The 23,488-nt window shown below is 35.1% G+C and overlaps 1 protein-coding gene across 4 annotated transcripts in view; it reads left to right on the top strand.

Moving 5' to 3' along the window:
* Window positions 1–23,488, top strand: part of ANKRD13C (ankyrin repeat domain 13C) — an 87,690-nt gene that overhangs the window by 40,742 nt on the left and 23,460 nt on the right. For 2 of the 4 annotated variants that reach the window (XM_008535585.2, XM_070592310.1), the window contains exons 4-10: window positions 1,826–1,911; window positions 3,108–3,153; window positions 7,649–7,715; window positions 11,994–12,138; window positions 17,531–17,662; window positions 19,491–19,544; window positions 20,022–20,183. In XM_008535585.2, the coding sequence (XP_008533807.2) occupies window positions 1,826–1,911; window positions 3,108–3,153; window positions 7,649–7,715; window positions 11,994–12,138; window positions 17,531–17,662; window positions 19,491–19,544; window positions 20,022–20,183 (692 nt within the window). The remainder of the gene's footprint in view (window positions 1–1,825; window positions 1,912–3,107; window positions 3,154–7,648; window positions 7,716–11,993; window positions 12,139–17,530; window positions 17,663–19,490; window positions 19,545–20,021; window positions 20,184–23,488) is intronic. The other 2 variants (XM_070592311.1, XM_070592312.1) reach the window with 1 other exon arrangement.

Raw genomic sequence — 23,488 nt, forward strand, 5'->3', positions numbered from 1 at the left:
TTTATAGCACTGATGCAGATCATTTTTCGAAACATTTTGGTGGGACTAATTCAGTGACAATGGGCATAAAGCTATGTTTGACCCACAAATTTCTGAGCATTGACCAGAGTACAGTCCTGGTTGTGAGGCTACGATGGTTGTTTGGTTTAGGTGCCCTAAGATGGCATCTGTTTTTAGGCCTAAGGAGGGAACATCTCATGAGTGTAGGACGTCTTCAGATGAGACTAACATTCGGATAGTTATTTCTATAGGCAGGACTACTCGGTTGTCGACTTCTAGAAGTCAAAGTTCTCCTGGTTTTAGGTCTGACGTAGGGATTATGTAAGAGTCAAAGCTTAGGTCTCCGTAGTCTGCATACTCATAGTTTCAGTATCATTGGTGGCCTATTGTTTTAATGGTTAAAGTTGGATTATTGATTTCATCTATTATGTAGAGGATTCCTAATGATGGCAGGGCAATTAGAATTAGAATAGCTGGCAGGATAGTTCAAGTGGTTTCTACTTTTTGGGCCTCCATAGTGCTTGTATGGGTTAATTTAGTTGTTAGTATTGATGAAATAATGTACAATACTAGAGAGCTAATTAAGAATACAATTATTAGTGTATGGTCGTGGAAGTGGAGGAGTTCTTCTATGATAGGGGATGTTGCGTCTTGAAATCCTAGTTGGAAGGGGTAAGCCATAGAGGTATATAGGGGTTTAACCTATAACTTAACTTTGACAAAGTTGTGTAATTTTTACTAGTACCTAGTTTTATTGAAAAGACATAATGGTTATGATATTGGCTTGAAACCAGTTAGAGGGGATTCGATTCCTTCCTTTCTTACTTTAGATTCACATAGGTAGGTTCTTTGAATGTATGCTATGGTGGAGGGCATCCGTGTAATCATTCGAGGTTAGTAGTAGTTAATTCTACTGTTGACACCTCTTGTTTAGATGCAAATGCTTCTCAAATTATGAAGAGTGTTAGTATCGCTGCTGTGGGTGAGATGAAAGATCCTGTAGATGAGATAGTATTTCCTGTTGTGTATGCGTCTGGATAGTCCGAGTAGCGTCGTGGTATTCCTGAGAGACCGAGAAAGTGTTGTGGGAAGAAAGTTTTGTTGACGCCTATGAATATAATTGTGAAATGAATTTTTGCTCAGTTTGGGTTGAGTGTATAACCTGAGAATAAAGGGAATCAGTGGACAAATCCCCCTATGATAGCGAAGTCTGCTCCTATCGATAAAACCTAGTGAAAATGTGCTGTACTACATAGTAAATATCGTGAAGTACAATATCTAGGGATGAATTGGCGATATGATTCCTGTTAGGCCTCCTACTGTGAATAAGAAAATGAAGCCCAGGGCTCATAATATTGCTGGTGATCATTTAATATTTCCTCCATGAAGAGTTGCTAGTCAGCTGAATACTTTTACGCCAGAGGGGATAGCAATAATTATAGTGGCTGATGTAAAATATGCTAAAGAATAGGATCCCCTCCTCCTGCAGGGTCAAAGAAAGCAGTGTTTAGGTTACGATCTGTAAGTAGCATGGTAATATCTGCTGCTAAGACTGGGATTGCCAGTAGGAGAAGTACTTCTGTGATAAGAACAGATCAAACGAACAATGGTGTTTGCTATTGGGACTGGCGGTTTCACGTTAATGATTGTGGTAATGAAATTGATGGCGCCTGAGATTGAAGCTACACCAGCTAGATGGAGAGAGAAAATGGTTAAGTCAACAGAAGCTCCTTAGTTCTTATATACATTTTTTATTGAGGTGTAATGGACAATTAGCACAGTGAAATTTATTTTAAATTAAAATTTTTTTTTATTTAAACTTTAGTTACAGCTCTTTTAAGGAAGCTTAAGCAGCAGTCCAGGGAAAGTGTTGAAGAAAAACGACCTCGATTATTAAAAGCCCTGAAAGAGGTAAGCCATATTTCCTTGCTGATTTTGCAACTAAAGAGTAATTGTATGTGTACTTTTAAGAATTTTTTTAATAGAGTATAATTTCTTACTGATTATTAAGAGTCAAGAAATGATAAAATTTCTGCTTGAATTAAGCAATAATGACCTAAGAAAATTCTCTGATTATAATGTATAAATGTAATCTTATGGGAAGTGCCATTTAGTTTGAACTAGGAAGGTAGATAAAGAATTATTGCTTTCAATCAGTAAGAGCTCTAAGAAAAAAGGAGATAAATCATAATTAATGGCAATAGTTTTCCTTTGTCCTTTGGATTGGATGGAAGATTCTCTAAGAGCTGAAGCCGCTGCTGCTAGCAGGAACGGTTTGCATTTTCTTTATATAACAAAACTCTTTTTGTCTGTCTTGCTTCATAATGGTAAGAACTGGGTGTGCTGGTACAGAAAGGGAGAGAGGTTTGTTTTTGTTATTTCTTCCTCTGTACTTTTGATGCCTGAAAGAACTGTGGGAGAAAAACAGACCTATCATGACGAATATGTCTTCTTTTAGATGTGCTTTTGTTTTTCACTTGTGAGATCTCAAGAGATAAATTTTTTTTGAGAATATTTGATCGTAATTCCCTTAACAGTTACAGTCTTTGGTGTGTAGCTTCTAATTTATGAAATAAAAATTTTCTCTATAGATCTCATATGATAGCATATTATTCCAGATTTAGTAAATTTATGTTATCACTTTATAGAAAAAAAGTTTTTATTGCAGTGGGTGATTTTTTTAGACCATTATGAGACTACACAAATAATTATTTTGGATGTCATTTTTTATGACACTTCTAAAGTTAACTATTTTTACAAGAATACTTATTTTGGTTATGGTGAGAAATGGAATATTTATTGATGCAAATCTAAAGATTGTCAGTTTCAGATATGTTCCTGTGTGATTAAAATGTTCTTATAAAATATATAGTGGTGTGTTTTTTCCCTTGGAGACAAGTGTAGTAATGTGTGCTACTGTAATGTTTTATTTTAAGTAATAACCATATTTTTTTCTTTCTCCAACTCCAAACATTGAATTATTCCCTATTCCTGGCATTAGACCTTTAATGATAACAGATTCTTTTTTTAAAAAAGCAAAATATTACGTAGATATAAGAGCTGTTAACGAGGGTGCATTCAGTAATTATTTATATTTCATTTCTCAGCTAGGTGACTTTTATCTAGAACTTCACTGGGATTTTCAAAGCTGGGGTAAGAATGTGCTATGTTTTGCTATAAAATATGTGTGCATACAGAAATACCAGTGCAAAAATTACTGTTATCCAGAAGTGTTATCCCAAATTTGATACTTGCCCTCAGCAAAATTAAATAGTTTTCATCATGTTGTACATAAGGGTTATAAAGCTCTGTAGTAATACTTAATTATCCTAACGTGATTAGTAACTTTCATAATTCTTATTTTTAAGATTGAAAATTGTCTTAAGGTTTTTTAAAACATAATGCAGGTTTAAATATGATTACAATTTAATATAAGGAATTTTCAGAGAGAAGAGAAGAATAATTATGGAATTATTAGATTAGTGAATTTAAGGAACTTCAAAATACAGTGCTTAGAACCCTGAATGTGAAGAATTTTGTTAACATTATTTACTTTTGTATATTTTATCTTCTTTCAATCATTTTTGCCAATTTTATTGCATACTTTATAGCCACTGTCTTAACATACTGTTTGGTTGCACACTGTTCCAGTTATTTATGAAGCACCTTAATTGCTAGATATTTTACAGTCATTTATTGATTTACCTTAGCAAGCTAAGTTTTTTCCCTCCCCGTTTTAAACATGAGTCCACTTAAGGAGAAAACCTTCATGTCCAAATTGGAAGTTTGATCCTAATGACCTTTGCTTTACTAACTAAACAACTACAAAAACAACCAAATTTTGTTTTTTTTTAAAAAAATTTTTGTTCAAATATAATCTATATCTAGGTTTGCATATAATGAGTTTACATGTGTTTTTCAAAGCATCTGAATTATTTCTTACGATGTAATGATATTTGAATGCTAAGTGATATTTATCCCCCAAATAATCATAAAAATAAATCATAAAATAATTATAAAAATAAATCAGATATTTACAACTATAGAAACTATTGTATATGTTTCATGTGAATACTTTCAAACCCTTTTGAGTGCTTACAAAAGTGTGTGTGTGTATGTACACACAAATACATATATATAGCCTCAGCATTAGTTTTTTTTTTTAAATGGGATCATACTATTATGTAATTATACAGTTTGTCATTATTACTTTGTGTATCTTAAGTATCTTACCATATTTGTTCATGAGGAAATACTTTATTTTTTTAACAGCTGCAGAATACTGTACAGCATGGATGATTAAGATTTTCTGAATATAAAGTTTTAATCCCTAAATGTAATCAGTTCTTTCCAACATTGTTACAGCTCTAACTCATAAGGCTAGTTTTGGCTCCATCAAAATCACACATGAGTTTGTTACTCTGATAGGCCTACTTTGCCTTTATGTTTTATATATCTTTCAGAAGTCCCGGGGTCCTAGAACACTGAGAGAAAAAGAGTTTTGTAGTAGCTTTGTGTAATAAAATAGCTCCAACTCAGATTGGTCTGAAGCCTGAATACTAGTTTTTCATCTCATTTTTTTCCATCTGTAGAGACACCAAGTCCTACTTGGTGATCTTAAACTGAGGTTGTCCCTTGAGTATATTGGCTCTTTAACTGATTCTCTTAGTAATTGTTAGTGGTTTGAATTCTAAAATAGTCAATTTATCTTGCTGAGCAAAATGTTTTAAAATATTTTAAAAGTGACATTTCAGTAATATGAAGTAATAGAAATGGACATTAATCACTCCTGAAATTGTGCATATGTCTATAAACACATTATAAATGTTGCATAATCAAATTTGTGATGCAACCACTCAGGTACTTGTTGAAAGTATCGCTTCTTTGAAAACTTGACTTTGATACAAAACGTAAGCCATGTGTTTTATTGTTGATAAAGGATTTTACTGATTTCATGTCAAAACTATTAACATCTCATGGTTAGAAGTCATGCAATTCTAAAAACTAAAACTCATTGACTAGATTTAGCTTAGACACTTTGGATTTAAAAACACTGGATAATCTCTATTATTAGATTCGATTATCAAGGTTTTTTTCTAGAGTAGGCATGTTTCTTTCCCTTGTCAAAACCCCTAATTTAAAAACAAAAAAAGCAACCCAGAAATAAGGGGAGGCTAAGAAATATTGAGAATCCAGGGTTCAGTTTAATCTAGGAGTAGTGGAGCATGCACACTCTTCTCTTCCCTATTCTGCTTCATTCAGCGTTTGGCTGAAAGTAGCCTCAGACCTGGTTAATGGCAAGTCTGAAGGCAACTAACCTATTCCTGCTTGGGTTTTTATGTATCAAAAAGCTTTGAGTTGGAATCAGAAGTCCTGGTTCATAACTATTAGACATGGCAAATCACACAACTTTTCAGAGCTTCAATATATTCGTTTTTAAAATGGGGACGATAATAACTGCTCTGTCTGTTGCAGACTTTGGTTTTGGTGTGGATGAAGTGAAATGTTTTTTAAGGAAGCCCTTTATACACTGTAAAGTGTTAAATAATTTATAGTATCATACTGACTACTTCAAATTTAGTGTTGTGCATATGACACATTTCAGCAGAAAAACTAATTGCTTTTTATTTCTTTATCTCATAATCTACAGAATATCCATCCTGTATTTGGGACTGTTATTTGCATATCATAGATGCAAAACATTAGGCCTAGAAACTCTTCTTAAAATCAGGGAGTAAGTGATAGCAAACCCAAAATTAAAATTGAGAAACTCTTCATTTTTAAGCTCAGTGAATTATGCTATCTTTGGAGTACTGTGTTAGACTCTCAGATTATGCTGAGATAAGATATAGAGAGCTTAATTGTTCAATTTACATGGGGGAGGTAAAAGTCGTCACAGAATTGGGACAATGCAAATTGCTCTATTTTTGGAATGCATTAGAATCTAGCAGAAATCTTTTTTTGCTCGATACTTCTTCTTTCTTTTTTTTCTTAACTTTTGCTTCTCAATCTCCAAGCTTCTTTTTTTTCATATCCTGTTTATTGTTTTACATAGACAAGGTTAACATCTTTAAATGTTCTTCAGAAACATTATTTTCAATTACTACAAACATATTCTACAATTCTCCTTGTTTTATTTCTAAGTGGCTTTTTTTTCTACTGCATTCGATTATTTTCTTGGGATTTATTTGTGAAATAATTTTTGAAATGATTTATGAAAAATTACTTCCAAGCTTCTTATTTTCTCTCTGCTTTCCTCTCTTCCTCCTTTTCTGATTTTTGATAATCAGATTCAGATTTTGATATGATTCTAAATTTTGTTTTTGTAGGTTACCATAGTAATTCAAAAGATGTAATAAATTAAGCTAAATGAAATTAACTTAGAGTTCTGTCTTCTTCTGATCATCTTTTTCATGGTATACCAAATATTTCAGGACAGGAAAACTCGGTCTCAATTAATGAGCATGAAAGAAGAGCTTTGATCATTTACATCTATACTATTACTGTTCCTCTCAACTTCCAGTGTTTCATATAAGGAAACATTTTATCAGAAAATGATTTTTTTATATTTTTTGACTAGGGTTAACTCTTAGTTGGTATTCCCTCTGTGCAGTAAAATTTCTTATTTTTGTGCAATAAAATGTCTAGAAAACTATCTTCAATGCTAGAAATCATTTTGAATTAAATGACCTTGAAGGAGTTAAAAAAGGCATTGATATAGTAGGTGTACCTTTAATGTTACATAGAAAATATTGATGCTTTTGAAAAAGTTAACTGAAAAACTAGGCTTTAATTTTCTCAAAAGTCTTTGTTTCTTTCTAACCTAGTTTGATTTATCACCTATTTTTAAAACACTGGATATTGTAAAATATACATGTAATATATCTTATACACACACACACTTATCATACGCATGTACATGTGATATGATCTTAATTTCAAGAATTTTGAGTTTGACATTTTTTTGTGTGTGTGGTAGTTTATTATAGCCTGTTATACAGATTTATTCATCCATAAGATGACTTGTATTTCCCTAAAATATAGCAGATAGTAAATAATAAAAAACAATCAGAATATAGCTTATGATATGAATAAGAGCAACACTGGAATGTAGAAAACTATAGGTAAATAGTATGATTCCATTTTATAGATTTTGAAACTGAGGTTCAGTGAGCTTAAGTAGCCAAAGTTACATATTTGGGATTTAAACTCATATTCAACTGCTTAGCTTTAAAGTGCCTCTTTCTACTATACACATTACTTTCCTGCTATTTAATCATATTATATTTAAAGGATCAGATGGGATCCAGGTCCATCTGGTTACCACCATAGGGCACTGTTTTCTTATCTGTAATAATATCCTGCAACATGTACCTAAGAGTGGCATCATATCAACTCTGCTACTCTTGTATGTGTTTATGGGTGGGTGGGTAGGGGTCCAGTGTGGTGGGTGATTACAATTAAATAGTAGACATTTGAAGTTGCTCAGAATTGCTTTATATATTAAGTGGAAAAGTACAATTTTAAAGGAAATTATTACAATTTTCGTGAATTAGTAAAATGTTTACATTATTCTTCTAATTTAAAAATTTGTAACACCTTAGAACTTTAGGTGGTTATTTTTTACCTTTTCTTTTTAAAAATACAGTGCCTTTGCTTTCCCGAATTCTGCCTTCTGATGCATGTAAAATATACAAACAAGGTATCAATATCAGGTAAGGTGATTTGATTTTTTTCTGAGTAACAGAAAATTGAGATTTAGAGGAAGCTTTTCTTTCTGTAGTAATATCCTACATTTAGATGTAGTATTTTATAACTTAAACATGCTTTAAAATATTCACAATATTTTATCTCATTTGAGACCTACTACAGATCAGCAACCAAAGGCATATTGTTTTGACAAAAACAAAGGTATTATTCTTATTCAACTACAGACGATCTAGAAGGCAGACTGTGAAGGTCATGATATAATGCTGAGAAGATTTAGGATGGTCATCTGCCTAATCCTGGCTTTTTAAGGAATAATGGACACATAAGGAAGACCCAACTCTTGTCCTTTTCTTCTCCATCCCCCTTCTACCCTTCCCCATCTAATTACCCATCCATGCCTCTGTCCATTCGTCTATTCACTTATCTATCCATTCTAGTGGAACACTTTAAGGCTAATTTTAATTTTCTTCTATTCCCTTTTAAAACTAAGATTGATGTTTGGGTCTGATGGAAAATCTGTTTTTACTGATTTCAGAATTTTACTTCTATCATTCCTTAGATCTTTAGCTTTATATTAATATAGGTATGTTTATAAGTTAAATGTATGAAGGCCATATATAATGCTAGTAAATATGCCAACTAACATAGATATACGTATGTATTACTACATTTATAAATTATATATCTATAAAATTTTTTATATCTATGTCTTTATATATTTCCAGAATATTAATTTGGATATGTAAGGGTCTAGAACTAGAAATAATCTTGAGAGATTATCTCATATAATCTCTTCATTTTATAGATGATAAAGTTCAGAGAAGTGAAGTGATTTTTACAAGAGCATATTGCAAATTAGTGGCTGAGCCAGGACCTCTGACTTCCAGTCAGTTCTTACCATGTCACAAGGCAGGAATTTAAAAAAATCAACCTCTTTATGAGATTTATTATGCAATATGTTGAATTACAGTGAAGAGGTAACCTTTAGTTGGAAGTGAGTTCTAGGGTAGTTATTCTCAAGCAATAGAATTTGATTAAGATAGAAGTTTCTGGGTTTTGTTTTTAAAAAATAACCACCTCAGATGTTTCTAATTGTGAAAGTGCTCATGCACATTAAATTCATGATCATTATAGAAACGTTGGAAAATATAGAAAAATGTAGAAGAAAAACTAGGAAAGGATTTAATAATGGTGTAGATTTAATTTAGCAGCCTATTGTTAGCAATATACTACGGTTTCATCAAAGAATTATCAACTTAAAAATGTTTAATGTGAGTGCTTGCCAAAGGTGGTAGTTAATGTAGGAGAATAGTATTATCTTCCATGTGCTACTTTAAAAAATGGTTGGTTTTAGTTCTGTTTGATTCTTAGATTTAGGAAAAAAGGAACTTCTTTCTTTTAAAAAATTGTTTCACATTAATATATGACTTTTAAAAGTAAATGATATGATGCATATTTCATAACAAATATAGATAATAAAACCACAAAATGGTTAAAATAGAGACATGAGAATAAAAGCCTGAAGGAGAATAGTTGTGTCAGAGAATGTAGGTTGAGGGGAAGCTACTGTAATTTAGCAAGACACTCAGACCTGGGGCTTACCAGCAGCTGAAGATGAGGAGAAAGGTGATAGGTTCTAAAGCTCTCTTCCCAAGGAGGCTTTACCAGATTAATGGAGAGGCTAGCTTTTAGGATGGATGGCAAAGGTTTTTTTACATAGATGACAAGAATCTATTTAAGGAAAAAAAACCTGTTAACATTAAATAAAAACTTTCAAATTTGAACATCATGAGATGATTAGTTTTTTTAAAAATCACTTCAAATGAAGTTGAATTTTAAATTATGTCCAAGGAAATCTTTAAAGTTTGCTTGTATCTCGTGACAGCCATGTGATCATTTAAAATATCTTCTCTGATCTCAAGGAGAAATTAATACTTTAGTAGAAATTGGAAAATATGAGCAACTTTATTGTTGAGAATACTAACAAATACTTTCACTATTAATATTAGTAATGATGAGGTAATGTGTAACTACTGAGTGAAATGATCATGCAAACTTTGCCTCGTTTCAGGCTTTTGTCTCAAGGGAAGGCTCTGTTTCCTTTTTCTGTGTTACTTGGCATTTTTCAAGTTTTTATCTCAAAAAGAATATTTTTCTATTCAAATTTTTGCATTGGTATAAAGAAGTTTTTGTTCTTCTTGGATAACTACATAGCAAAAATAGAAAATATTACATGGAAAATAAAAAATATTTAGGCTCATAGGCTTAAAGTCAAGGACTAGTTAATACCTTAAAAAAGCATCATGATAAATTATATCATTATAAGTATTGTGATACAGCTTAGTAGGCCATCTAATATGTCAGGGATATTGCAGAAGATGTATTAGATAGTTCTCTTTCAGCTGCAAATTATAAAAACACAAGTGAAATAAAAATTGACTTTATTACAGATTTTAGGTGTGACTAGATCTAAGAACTCAAATGTCACCATGTCAGTCTGTCTTTGTCTCTCTGTCTCTTTGTGCATCTCTTCCCTCACTATTCCCACCCCCACCCCTTGCAGCCCACTACCATCCACCCAGAATGGGCAAGAAGGGAAGGAGGCAGAAGACTGTACTGGCCCATTTCTTCTTTTATGTGGGGTGTAGAGTTCCTTGGTAGCTGAAGCTTGGAGTCCAAATAGGCCACTTATATCAAATGATCTGTTCCTTTTTGACACTGTCAGTAGCCTGCACTTTATAGAGGTAAGGGACGAGCCCCTTTTATTAGCATTATTTTCTCTTATCCCACATGTACAAGCAATAGCAGGATGTGTTTAGTGTATAGTAGTAGGCACTAGAATTGGACCAGGAGCTAGAATTCAGCTATAAGGTAGCAGGCAGGGTTCTCTCCTATGGGAGTTGGTGACTTGCTCTTTTTGGCACTTCTTGATTTCATTCTGAGGGATGTGTATATTTTACATGGCTCAGCAAAGAGCCCCTTATATGTCAGGTAACGTACTTCCCTGTTTGCTCTGGGTCATTTCTGTTGTCCTGGTAAAACTATTAATAGTATCACCTTCACTTTTAAAAGTTATTAGTTTTGGTGATAAATTATATGTAACCCTAGTTATTCTTTTGATAACAGCATGTGAGATATGTTTCATTTCTCAGCTTTTTCTGTGTAGGAAAACCAAGAATGCCCACTTACTTTGCCTTGTCTGGTATGAGAACTGAAAAACCTACAAAGTAATGAATACGTATAGTTGTCTTAGAAACTCAGTAGCCAGGGTGGGTCTCTCACAAAGAGTTAAAGCACTTCCCTTTGGTGTGATCAGCATTTCTTAACAGCTGGGTCAACCCATTTCTTAGATTAAGGACTGTGTTTTCAGCTGCCAGTCAGAGAGATCCCGATGTGGTGATCTCCTATGAAGCCTTGTGCGAGATTGAAGCACTTCAGGGTACTTGGAAACTTTTCCATTCCAGTATTCTTCCTAATTTCAGCAAGTAGTGATTTGTGGAATTTATGTGAGACCAACACATTGGGCTAGACCATGACAGATCTTGGTTACCAAAGAGCACAATAAACCCAAAAGTGTATGAATCCGTGAGTATTTGACATAGGAATGATCCATAATCCACAATGATCTCAGGCTGCGGGGATCTTGGAAAGGAGAATTCTGGGAAAGAGAATGCTAATCGGAATCTGGGAAGTAAAACAGAAAGGCCAAGAATTTGGATTAAGTTAAATGGTTTGTCAAGTTGAAGGATGAAGTGAGTTTTGGTACTGGATGGCATAGATGTAGATCAAAAAGGCGAGACTGTAGACACATAGTCCTTAGTTCAATAATGTGGTCCACCCTTTGCTGTACCCCTCTTAGGCACTCTGCTGAGCTAGCAACATGGTCTTAAGGGATTGAAGAATGTTAGACAGGTCTGCTTTCCTTGTCTGCCCTTACCAGTTGAAGTAACTTTTATGCAGTTGGTACAGTAAGGGAAATGGTAGGGAATAAGGGTACAGTTAGGTAAATGCTTCAACGATGAGGAAGCAGGCTTTTTCTTGCTGGATTAATGAAGTATGTATTCAGAAAAATGAAATATAGGTAAAATGGAATATATATTTAAATATTCTTTTGATGTTTTTTAATAAGATATTTTAAATTTAGCTTTTATCTCTAAATTTGACTTTGAAATATGGTATTATTATCTTGGTTTGAGTTTAGAAGGAATAAAGCTTGTTTAATTATTGTAGAGTTTTATCGAAATTGTATTTGTCAGAATTTCTCATCTACCCATCTTTCACAGGCTTGACACTACTCTCATAGACTTTACTGACATGAAGTGCCAACGAGGGGATTTAAGCTTCATTTTCAATGGGGATGCGGCACCCTCTGAATCTTTTGTAGTATTAGACAATGAACAAAAAGTTTATCAGCGAATACATCATGAGGTGAGCATGTTGTCTTATCAGTATTCCTCTAAGTGGTTTTAAAAAAAGCCTACGTATGCAACCAAGCCTCAGTGTAATTGTTTTAAAAGGCAAGTATAATTGAGGTGGTTCATTACCAAAGCTTTCATTTCCTTACCACTGGCTTTTTAAAAAAATTTTATCGTCTGGTCTCAATCCTGACCAATCCATTGAGTCTGTTTGCTTAAAATTCACTCTAGTTAAATGAACTCCAACTTCTCTTAGTTCTTGTTTATTGAACCTGTGCTGGCCCTTTCACCATTTGTTACCTTGCGACCTTAGTTTCTTTTAATGTTGCTGACCATCTCTATCTCAGTAATATGAACAACTTTGTTAGCTCTCTCTGTACTCTTCTGCTTTTCCTAACTCTATGGGTACCTTTCTTTTTTCTGTCTTCTCCCTCTTAGAGTACAAAATATTCTTCTTTCTGTCACATCGTATCTGCATGTTGGTGTTGCCTCGACAAACACCATTGAAAAACCATATGCACCATTATCGTTATCCTTTGTTCCCTGAATGTCCTTTCCCTGCTATAAACCAAAGAAAAAGCTTTTCCAGAATCTATATATTGATAGTCCTACAAAGTCAGCGTTTTGTTTTGTCACTGTTGCATTTATTTTGTTTTTATTATTTCCCCACCTTGTCATTCACCGCGTCTTGTGGCTCCTTCCTCAACATCTCTTAGATTAGACCTTCCTGCTATCATATCTGTTGATGAGATGTATGTGTACTATTGAAGTAAATAGTTTTCTAACTGGCACTGAGCAACGAAGATTTAGATTGGAGGAGGAAAAGAATCAAAGTCATTCCTTGTGGAGGAAACAGGATGAATAAAATGAGGGAAGTAGGAATGAGAATGGTTGGTTTAGGAAACAGAAAAGAGGCCTGACTGCAGTGAAGGTTTCTCTTATTGAGCCTGGGAACATGGTTTCTGGAAGGCCTTAAAAGCCAGATAGGGGCCAGCCCACTGGTGTAGCGGTTAAGTTCGCATGTTCCGCTTTGGTGGCTTGGGGTTTGCCGGTTTGAATCCCGGGTACAGACCTACCCACTGCTTGTCATGCCATGCTGTGGTAGGTGTTCCACATATAAAGTAGAGAAAGATGGGCATGGATGTTAGCTCAGGGCCAGTCTTCCTCAGCAAAAAGAGGAGGATTGGTGGCAGATGCTAGCTCGGGGCTAATCTTCCTCAAAAAAAAAAAAAAAAAGCCAGCTAACATAACTTATGGTCTGCTGTAGGTGGCAACAGAGAGTCATAGATTCTTAAACAAGGTATTGATATGATCCAAAAGTAATTTAAGTGAATTAATCTTATATATTTCTTGCACTTTCCCTCCTTCCCTCCCTTCCTCTCTCAAACATTTATCAAGGATGTAATAAACGCTAGACACTGCTAGGTTCTATAGACAGTGATATTGTATTAATAGTGTATATCAATTACTATCATAGTTAAGCATTAATTGCCAGCATTTTGGGACTAGAATTTAAGTGCTTTACAGCTCTTCTCATTAACTCCTTAAAATAACCTGTCAAAGTAAGTAGTTTTATTGTCTCTGTTTTACAGATGAGAAAATTGAGGCTTAATAGATGTTAAATGACGTCTCCAAGATCGCACAGTTAGTGTGCAAGATGGACTGGGAAAGGGACAGGTCGGAGGCGGGGAAATTATGTGAGAAGTTTTCACAGTTCTACAGTTGAGAGGTGATGAGGATCTTTACGAGGATGATGTAGTGAATAATTAAGAAAGAGAACGTATGATTTACATTCCCAAGAATGAAATAAAAGGACTTGCTAATAGTTTGTAGTGAATTAGGAATTGGAAAGATTTAAGGATGAGTGTAGTGGAGTGATGGTGGCACCACTGATAGAATTGGGACATTGGAAGATGGAATAGGTTTGGGTTTTCGATGACGTTCATTTTGAGTCCAGTGCTAAAATCAATATACTTGTTTCAACCCTCTGTTTATTAGACTTCTCTGAAGTATTTGCTATTGTTGGTAACTCAGTTTTTAACATTTCGTTCCTTTGTGATTTGACCTTGGTCAGTTGTTCTTTTCTCCTCTCTCCTTCTTATTCTCCTTTGCCTTTTTCTTTTTCTCTGCTCACCTCTTGAATATTCATATGCCCTTGATGTGGTTCTCATTTTTACAAACTGTCAGAATAATCCCTTCCTTTCCCACAGCTCTACCTCTCTCCTATAGATTGGTGATTCACAAGCAGGTATTTGTATCCCAGACAGATTTTCTGAGTAGAGACCTATATATTTGCCTAATAGATAGCATATATGTCTTCCAGGTACCTCAAAATTCAGCTCATCTAAGACTAACTCATATTTTCCCTCCAAAATTGCCCTTTTCCCCATCTTTTCTTGTACTCCGTGCTTCCTAATTAGAGAACACATGTGGTCATTTCTGTCCCCCTAATGTCTTATCATTATCCCTTTTTTATTCATGGTTACTGCCATAATTTAAATATTCATTTTCTCTCAACTGGACTATTGCAAAAAGCCTCATAAATGATCTTCCTGGCCCCCTTCTTGTCTGCTTCTAAATTATCCTGCATATTGGAGATTGAACATTAGAAACAAATTTATGAAATCTACCTTCGTTAAAGACACTTTAAAAGATCTCTGTTCCTTAAAGAGTGAAATCCAAACTTCTTAGCACAGCGTGGTTCCTTCTGTGACCTGGCTTTTGCTTGCTTTTCCAGCCTTTTTATTACCTTGCTATCTTTGATACTGATATCTTAGATACTTAGAGCTTAGATCATATTGAGCTCTTTGCAATTTTTCAGATGAGTCACGGTATTTAGTGTTTTGTTTCTTTGTTCATGTTGTTTCTGCTTCTGGAATACCCTTCTTGTACCCTCATACCCCTGGGGCACCTGCTTAGTGTTACTTCCTCCCCTGTGAGATGACTATTGTTTTATGTTCCCACTAAATCTGGTACCATGGAGCCTCTAATGCTGTGTTTGTTTATAATCACTTTCTTCCTCTATTGGGCTAAACTCCTGATGGTTATGGGGTTTTTTAGTTGTATTCTCTGGTACCTAATAAAGCATCAGTACATTCTAGGCCAGAGTTTAGCAAACTCTTTCTGTAAAGGGAGAGAGAGTCAATATTTTAGATATTTAGATATGTTTGTGGGCCATATGGTCTCTGTCACAACTGCTCAACTCCTCTGTTACTAGCATAAAATCTATTTATAAAAACAGTGGATGGACTGGATTTGTCCTGCTGGCTATAGTTTGCCGACCTTTATTCCAGACACTTGGATATTTATTAAATAATTTGACCCCTTGCGTATTAAATGACAACAGGATAGCTAACTAGGCAACAGATGTCTTGGAAATATGGTACTTAAAGAGAAGACAGAGATTAAGGCTAGTGGTGTATTAACTGATGTTATAGTATTGATGAAATCACCAAAGGACTGGTATTTAGGGTATATGGGTGTGTATATTTTATGTCTAAGAAAATACGTAAAAGCTAGATTTTGAGCAATAATCCTCAAGGCAGGGAATACTTGTTACTTATGCTAATATGCATATATAAGTAGTAACTGTTCAATAAATGTTTGTTGAATGAATGTAATTAACAATAGGTCTTTTACAATGATGTCTGTAGGAGATGGGCCGACTATGATTTGTAGAAGATTTCTGTTCCAAAAGTTTATTTGGAAATATGGTGTTTGAGACTTAAGGCAAATTTCTTTCTCTTTTTTTTTGAGGAAGATTAGCCCTGAGCTAACATCTGCCACCAATCCTCCTCTTTTTTTGCTGAGGAAGACTGGCCCTGAGCTAATGTCCATGCCCATCTCCCTCTACTTTATATGTGGGTCACCTGCCGCAGCATGGCTTGACAGGTGGTGCATAGGTCCATGCCTGGGATCCTAACCAGCGAACCCCTGGCCGCCAAAGCGGAACATGCGAACTTAAGTGCTGTGCCACTGGGCTCATCCCAAAGCAAATTTCTTCATAGACAGTGTTATATATAATGTTGTTCTCAGCTAATACATAAAATCCTAGTTGATTTGTATGTTTGAAGCATAATCTTTAACAATTCTGTATAATCCTTTTATATCCCTTTTTTCTTAGGACCTTGTGGTCCTAAGTATCAGAGAATCTCTCATGGTCTGTTACAGAATAGAATCTCATATGCCTACTCCCCTGCTCTCTGTACCTGATCACTTAGACTTCTGTCCTTGAAGCAAGCACAGAGCTTTCTTTTTTTCTCATTTAAAAAACAATTATTATTGGGACCAGCCTAGTGGCATAGCAGTTAAGTTTATGCACTCCACTTTGGCAGCCTGGGGTTCACTGATTTGGATCCCGGGCGCAGAACTATGCACTGCTTATCAAGCCATGCTGTGGCAGGCATCCCATATATAAAATAGAGGAAGATGGCCATGGATATTAGCTCGGGGTTGATCTTCGTCAAACAAAACCAAAAGCAAAAAACCAACAACAACAAAATTAATAATTATTGGAGGCTGACCCCATGGCGTAGTGGTTCAGTGGACTCTGCTTCAGTGGCCTAGGTTCATGGGTTTGGATTCTGGGTGTGGACCTACACCACTCATCAGCCATGCTGTGGCAGTGACCCACATATAAAGTGGAGGAAGATTGGCAAAGATGTTAGCTCAGGGCTAATCTTCCTCAAGCAAAAAATATTATAATAATTATTGGTCAAGTTTTATATGCCAGCACTGGGAAATATGTAGAGAATAAAACCTGAACCAAGGGTACTTACTTAGTTTGGAAATCATGGGTTGATATTTGTGGATTCCTTTTCTTTCTTTAAGGAATATAGAGAAGATCCCTTCTGGCCTCCTTTCCTTTCTTTCCTCCTTCCTCTTTTCCTTCCCTCATTCGCTCTTTCCTTCTCTCCCTTCCTTCCTTCCTTCCACTTAGAACTACTGGGAAGCAAAGGCTCAAATGGTAGCTGTGGGTCTTTGGATTAAAAATAACTAAAGTAAGAGTCATCTGAATGTAAAGAAAACAGACGTTCCTGTGGGCGTTTTGTCTCAGACCTGTTAACTTAATTCTTAAAGTAATCTTTACCATTGCTCTGCGTATTCTGTCTTTCTGTAATGGGTGGTCTAGCATTGTTTCCATTACACGTCTGTAGCAGTGTAAGAGTACTGTATTTCATGTGTCCTGTATTTGTAGGTTCATAGTTAATCATAGTTGTAACTTATTTAGATATATGAAGTTTAAAATCTGTATTTGTTTTTAGAATAAGTAGCACTTCACATTTTTTAGAATCTTTTTTGTTTTTTTAAAATTCATAACATTTTAATTGTTGATATTTTCATATATAGTACTAATAACCTTTGAAAACCTAGACTCTTATATTTAACTTTTGCCCCCACGCCAGGAATCAGAAATGGAAACGGAAGAAGAGGTTGATATTTTGATGAGTAGTGATATTTACTCTGCAACTTTATCAACCAAATCGATTTCTTTTACACGTGCCCAAACAGGATGGCTTTTTCGGGAAGATAAAACAGTATGTGAAATCTAGATTTTTCAACTTTAAAAATTGTTTAGTATTTAATGTTGCAAAATAATGTGATGGAAATTCAGGAAGAAGTAGCTTACTGAATTGTTTTCAAGTGGTTTATTCTCTCCTCCTTGAATTCAGACAGGGAATTATAATGGATGGTTACAGAGTTGGAAGATATTCTTACGGAAGCCGGGAGAGAAAGTTCAGTTCGTTTGAATTCTTTGTTGGGAAAGATTCTTGTTGTCAGCTGCCTTCTTATTATACAGGGAGCAGTGTCTTCACTTGATTCCATTACATTTCTAATGTTTTGTTCCTTCAGAAGAGCACAAAGAGGGATACACTTTTGAATTTATTTCCCTGGACAGTTTTTCCTTTCTGCTTTTAGACTTCTAAACTATTTACTTACCAGTATCTGTTTCTTAGTATTCCATATATGTGACTAAAATTAAATAAGCTTACATTTCTACAACACTGTCATTAAATCTCAATGGAGGTTTCCCCATTAGTGAATTGTAAATTCTTTCCGTAATTTCCATTTCATCTGTAAGCAAAAGTTTATGTAAGGCTGTTCAAAATATATTAAAAAAAATTCAATTAGATGTATAAAGAAGCATTTTAAACAACTGTAAAGTTAAGAATAAGTAACCAGGGGCCCGCCTGGTGGCGCAGTGGTTAAGTTTGTGTGCTCTGCTTTGGGGGCCCGGGGTTTACCAATTCGGATCCTGGGTGCAGACCTATGCACTGCTTATCAAGCCATGCTGTGGCAGGTGACCCACATATAAAATAGAGGAAGATGGGCATAGATGTTAGCTCAGGGCCAATCTTCCTCAGAAAAAAAAAAAGAATAAGTAACCCTATCAGATAAGGGCCAGAATTTATTGATTTTAAAAATTATATTTATCTTTTATTACACGCAGTAGAAATGACTATATTTTCACTGGAAAAACAAAAACAGCCTGGATTAGTCAGGGTTCTCTGAGAAACAAAATCAATAGGAGATCTCTCTCTCTTTCTCTTTGTATGTATCTACATATAGATATGTCCACACATATAGATATAGCTATGTAGATAAGATTTCAAGAACTGATAAATCACCTGAGTATTTCCCAACCACAGAAAAATTCTCACTATGAAATCTAGGCTCATCAACTTTGTTCTCTAACCCTATTTGGCAACAAATAGCATTATAGAATTCCCAATTGTAAGATCCTACACAGTAATCCATTTGTTGCTTCAAAGTCTTATTTGTTTGTACTCTGTTCTTCTGGACAGCATTAGAAGGATCACTTCAAGAGAAGATAAAAATTGAAGCTGCTTTTCATCTATTGCTACTGCTAAGCAGCTCAAAGCTCTTGAACAGTGTCTAGGTGATCTTCTTAAATCTTTGACAGGTAAGGAGGGAGTCAGTAATGCTTATGGTTCCCATTTTGTAGGTAGAAACAGGTACAAAATGCTTTGCTTTCTGGTGACCGGTAAGGAGGCCATGGAAAGCGAGGTGGACATGGTCACAACTCTATACGCATAGTTTTGGAATGCCAGAAAACAGCAACAAGATGGAGACCAAGTGATTTGCATACAGTAGAAATGGGAAGCTTGTTTTCAGTAAGTTGTTGATCGTTTTTTTTGAAGTAAAGTATTTCAAACTCTGACCATCTGTGAGTGAAAAAGGTGAAGGTTAGTGTTGAAGGAGGACTTCACTGAAAGGAAATAGCTCTTTTCTTGCTGTCCTGTATACCACTTGAGTTTCCCTCTCCCCAGTCTATAATGTAAACACTTCATTGTATTGGTGAGCAAGACTACTCTGTTGTTCTCTCTTCTTTATTGAAAGCAGCAAGCAACTGTAACTGGAAGTTTGATCCTGTTAGAGAATAGAGTATTGGAACAGGTAATTAATTCTAGTTGTACTAGAGATTATTATGTGACTTAGACTATTTCTTTTACTCCACTTTTTTTTCTATCTATAAAATGGGAACAGTAATTATCCCTGACCCCTCCTTGTTACTCATGATGTTTGACTATCAGCTAAATAAAGTTTTCAGATAGCTTTGTGCTCCTTGGGAGTAGATTCTAAAGTAATACTATGTGGTATTTTCATTAGGTTTAATTCGTTTGCAGATTAACTACCATACATCTTGTGTGTTTTAAATTTTCCTTTACAAATTTGAAATATGTAATTTTATATATTTTTTAACTTAATAGAATGTATAAGATATTTTGATTATTTCAAGTACTAAAGGAATATTTATTATCACCTAAATGTTACATTTATGGAAAAAACTTGTATATTACTTCAAAACTTTTCTTTTAATATAAGGCAAACTTAATTTGTTTTATTATTTTGAAATATTTGATTTTGTTTTAGGAAAGAGTAGGAAACTTTCTGGCAGACTTTTATCTGGTGAATGGACTTGTTTTAGAATCAAGAAAAAGAAGAGAACATCTCAGTGAAGAAGATATTCTTCGAAATAAGGCCATTATGGAGAGTTTGAGTAAAGGTGGAAACATAATGGAACAGAATTTTGAGGTATAATTTTTACTTCTCTTAATTTATAATGTTCTAAGGAGAGAGGGGTAGCCTTCATTCCTGGCATTCAGTGAGTTTATGTAAGTATACTTAACAGACTTTTCTTTTTTTACTATGTATCACCTTTTATTTTTTTGTGTTATGGTCTTTGGTGATTTTTTGTGAATCTGTTCTTGGTCTTTGAATCTTCATGAACACATAGATTAAAATCATTTTATAAACATGAAACCCAGTGTTAATTTTTAATCCATGTCCCTTTACGTAGATTCTTTTTCCTGCTTCACCAACTGAAATCTGCTGCTGCTTTGCAGGCCCAGCTAAAGATCCATCTACTTTCTGAAGTCATTTCTAGCCTGTACCATCCTATAAATTTTTTATTCAGCAAGTGTTTATTGAAAGCATACTATATGCAAAGAATTGTATGACAGGAGGGAGAGGGGAGGGGAAATTAGGAAATAGAAAGGGATACGAAAAATCATATGATGCATCACCCATGTTCTGCCAGTAAGATTTGTCTTAAATATAAACCTGATTGTGATGCTCTGTTTCTAACCTCCTTCCATGACTTCTTCAGACCTTCAGGGTAAGGTCTGGCATCGAGCATGGCATGTGAGGACATTCATGTTCTTCCAAGCCCTTCCCACCCTTGTCTCTTACCACTTGTATGCACACCAGCCATGACACACTTGTGCCTTTCAGTACGCCATGTTGTATCTTACTTCCATGCTTTTAAACTTTTTATTCCTTCTGTCCGAAATGCTCTCCCTCTCCTTGTCTATTTGACTCCTGCTCATCCTTCAAAACCTGTCTCAAGTATGCATGGCCACCTTTCCAGATAAACTCAGAGTTAACCTTCTTCTGTGTCGTCATACCTGATATATGCTTTTATTGTTGCACCTCTTAGAGTCATGTTATTGTTTATTTACGTTTGTTTTCTCCACTAGACTATGAGCTCCCCAAATAGTACAGTATGTCTATTCTTCACCCCTTGATGTCTCTTTATAGCACAAGATCACTCTCCTCTTTTCTGCCTGACTTTTAAGAGAGAAAGTCCCCATTTTAGTATTTAACCCATTTCCTCCTCTCCAGAGTACATATATTCACTTTTCCTCTTTGAAGGCATTGAAGATTGCAGGAGAATACTCATTCACCTATCCTACCTACTCCTCCAGTTAATTCTATAAAAAGGGAAAAATAAGCAGAAGTTGTTCAGTAGGGATCATAATAGTGTTATGAGTGGCAAAACTGAATTGGAATCTAGAGAAGAGCCTTCTGTCTCTCACTTTGTTTCATATTTACTCATATCCAGTCATAAGCAGTTGGAGGGTGCGGGCCCCCCCCCCCCCCCACGTAGGGGACTTCCCCCAATGGGTGTAATACAAAGAAGAGGACGTGGAGGAGGCTGAGGTGCTCTGCAATCTTAGTCCCTGGTAAGATGAATTGGATGGATTCTTAAATTTATTTTTTATTTTGACAATTTTAGACTTAGGAAAAGGTGCTAAAGTAGTACAAAGAATTCCTGGATACCCTTCATCAAGATTCCCCAAATGTTAACATTCCAGATGTTAACTATCCAGAATAGTATGCCAGGTTCCAACTAAATCATGGTAATACCGGATGTGCCAGGAAAATATTTTAATGTTTAGAAAGTTCAGGTATTGAGTGAATCAGCCATAGTTTAGTTAAATAAGTACAGGATGTAAAGTGTTTAGAATCCCCATTAAATGTTTAAGTTAAAATTGTGATTATGCCAGTTTAGTATGATCTTATCCCCTTCCTGCCAGATCCTCTCTGCACCCCTCATTTTTCTTCTGGCCTTGGGATAGAGCCTCACTAGACTTCACTGTCTGCGTAGGCCTCCTGGCATTTACTGATCTCTTGATCAGTGGGAGACAGAGGGCGTGCTGTGCTCGGGAAATGGAAATGGAGATGATGAGACAGGGAGTGCTGGTCTTCCTCTTTGATAAAAGCTGCTCTCCTCTCCATTGTTGAACAGACAAAAAGCCCGTTTCTTTGGACTTGTATTGTGATTTAAATTTTATTAGAGTTCTTTTTAAAACATGATTTTGTTGTGGTGGTAGATATTGCTACCTTTGTTTAATTTTGGCAGCAAACTATTTTGGGATGAGTACATAGAAACAAAACTTTACAGAATAGCCTTTCATGGACCATTTGCCAGTTGTCTCCGATTGTCTGAATAATCTATATTTAAACTTACAGTATACAACTTGGTTTGCTTTAGGGCACAGACTGTAACCCGATTCACTTGAACTGTTAGTGGGATGTTTAAATGGCATTTTAATCAGCTATAGTTTTGCATATTGCAATTAAAACATAGAAAAATCGTAGATAGCTATATAATAGAACAAGATAATATGAATTAAATTAAATAATTAAGCTTTAGACTTCTGATCAGAAATCAGAGGAAACAGTTCCTGTGTGAATCATGGCCCTTTGAACTTTATAGTCCTTGATGAATGTTTAAATTCAACTTGTCGATTTCTATGAAAGATAAAAACTTGGTAGGATTTTGATTAGAATGGTATTGAATCTATAGATCAGATAATTACTGCGTAAAAGCCTGCTTGATCTTTTTTTAATTCACCTTTTTATTTTGAGATAATTGTAGGTTCACATACAAGTTGTGAGAAATAATACATAGAGATTCCATGTACGCCTCACCCACTTTCCTCAAATGGAAACATCTTGTAAAACGGTGGTGTAATATTACAATCAGAATATTGACATTTATAGTCAAGCTATAGAACATCACCATCACTGTTCCCCTTTTATGAGCACAACTATTGCCCTTTTGTCCTCTCCCTGTCCCTTAACCCTAGCAACCACTAATATGTTCCTGTTTCTTTAATTTTGTCATTTTGAGGATATTGTATGCAACCTTTTAGCTTGACTTTTTTTCACTCAGCTTAATTCCATGGTAATTTATCCAAGTTGTTGTATACATCAATAGTTTGTTCTTTTTATTGCTGAGTAGTATTCCGTGGTAAGAATGTACCATAGTTTGCTTAACCATTCACCTGTTGAAGGACCTTTGGATTATTTCCAGTTTGGGGCCATTATGAATAAAGCTGCCATAAACATTCATGTTAAGTTTTTTTTTGGAAAATAAGTCTTTATTCTTTGGGATAAATGCTGTCTTTGGAAATGCGTGAAGCTGGCTGCTTGAGGGGGTGCATGGGCAGGGGGCACTTTCTGGGGCTGGGTCCTGGGACTGTGTGTGTTCCACCACTCTGGTGATTGGGGAGGATAGCCCATGTCCCCTCTGTGTACTTACTGTCCATAGT

Source organism: Equus przewalskii, chromosome 24, assembly GCF_037783145.1.
Source record: "Equus przewalskii isolate Varuska chromosome 24, EquPr2, whole genome shotgun sequence".
Lineage (NCBI taxonomy): Eukaryota > Metazoa > Chordata > Mammalia > Perissodactyla > Equidae > Equus > Equus przewalskii.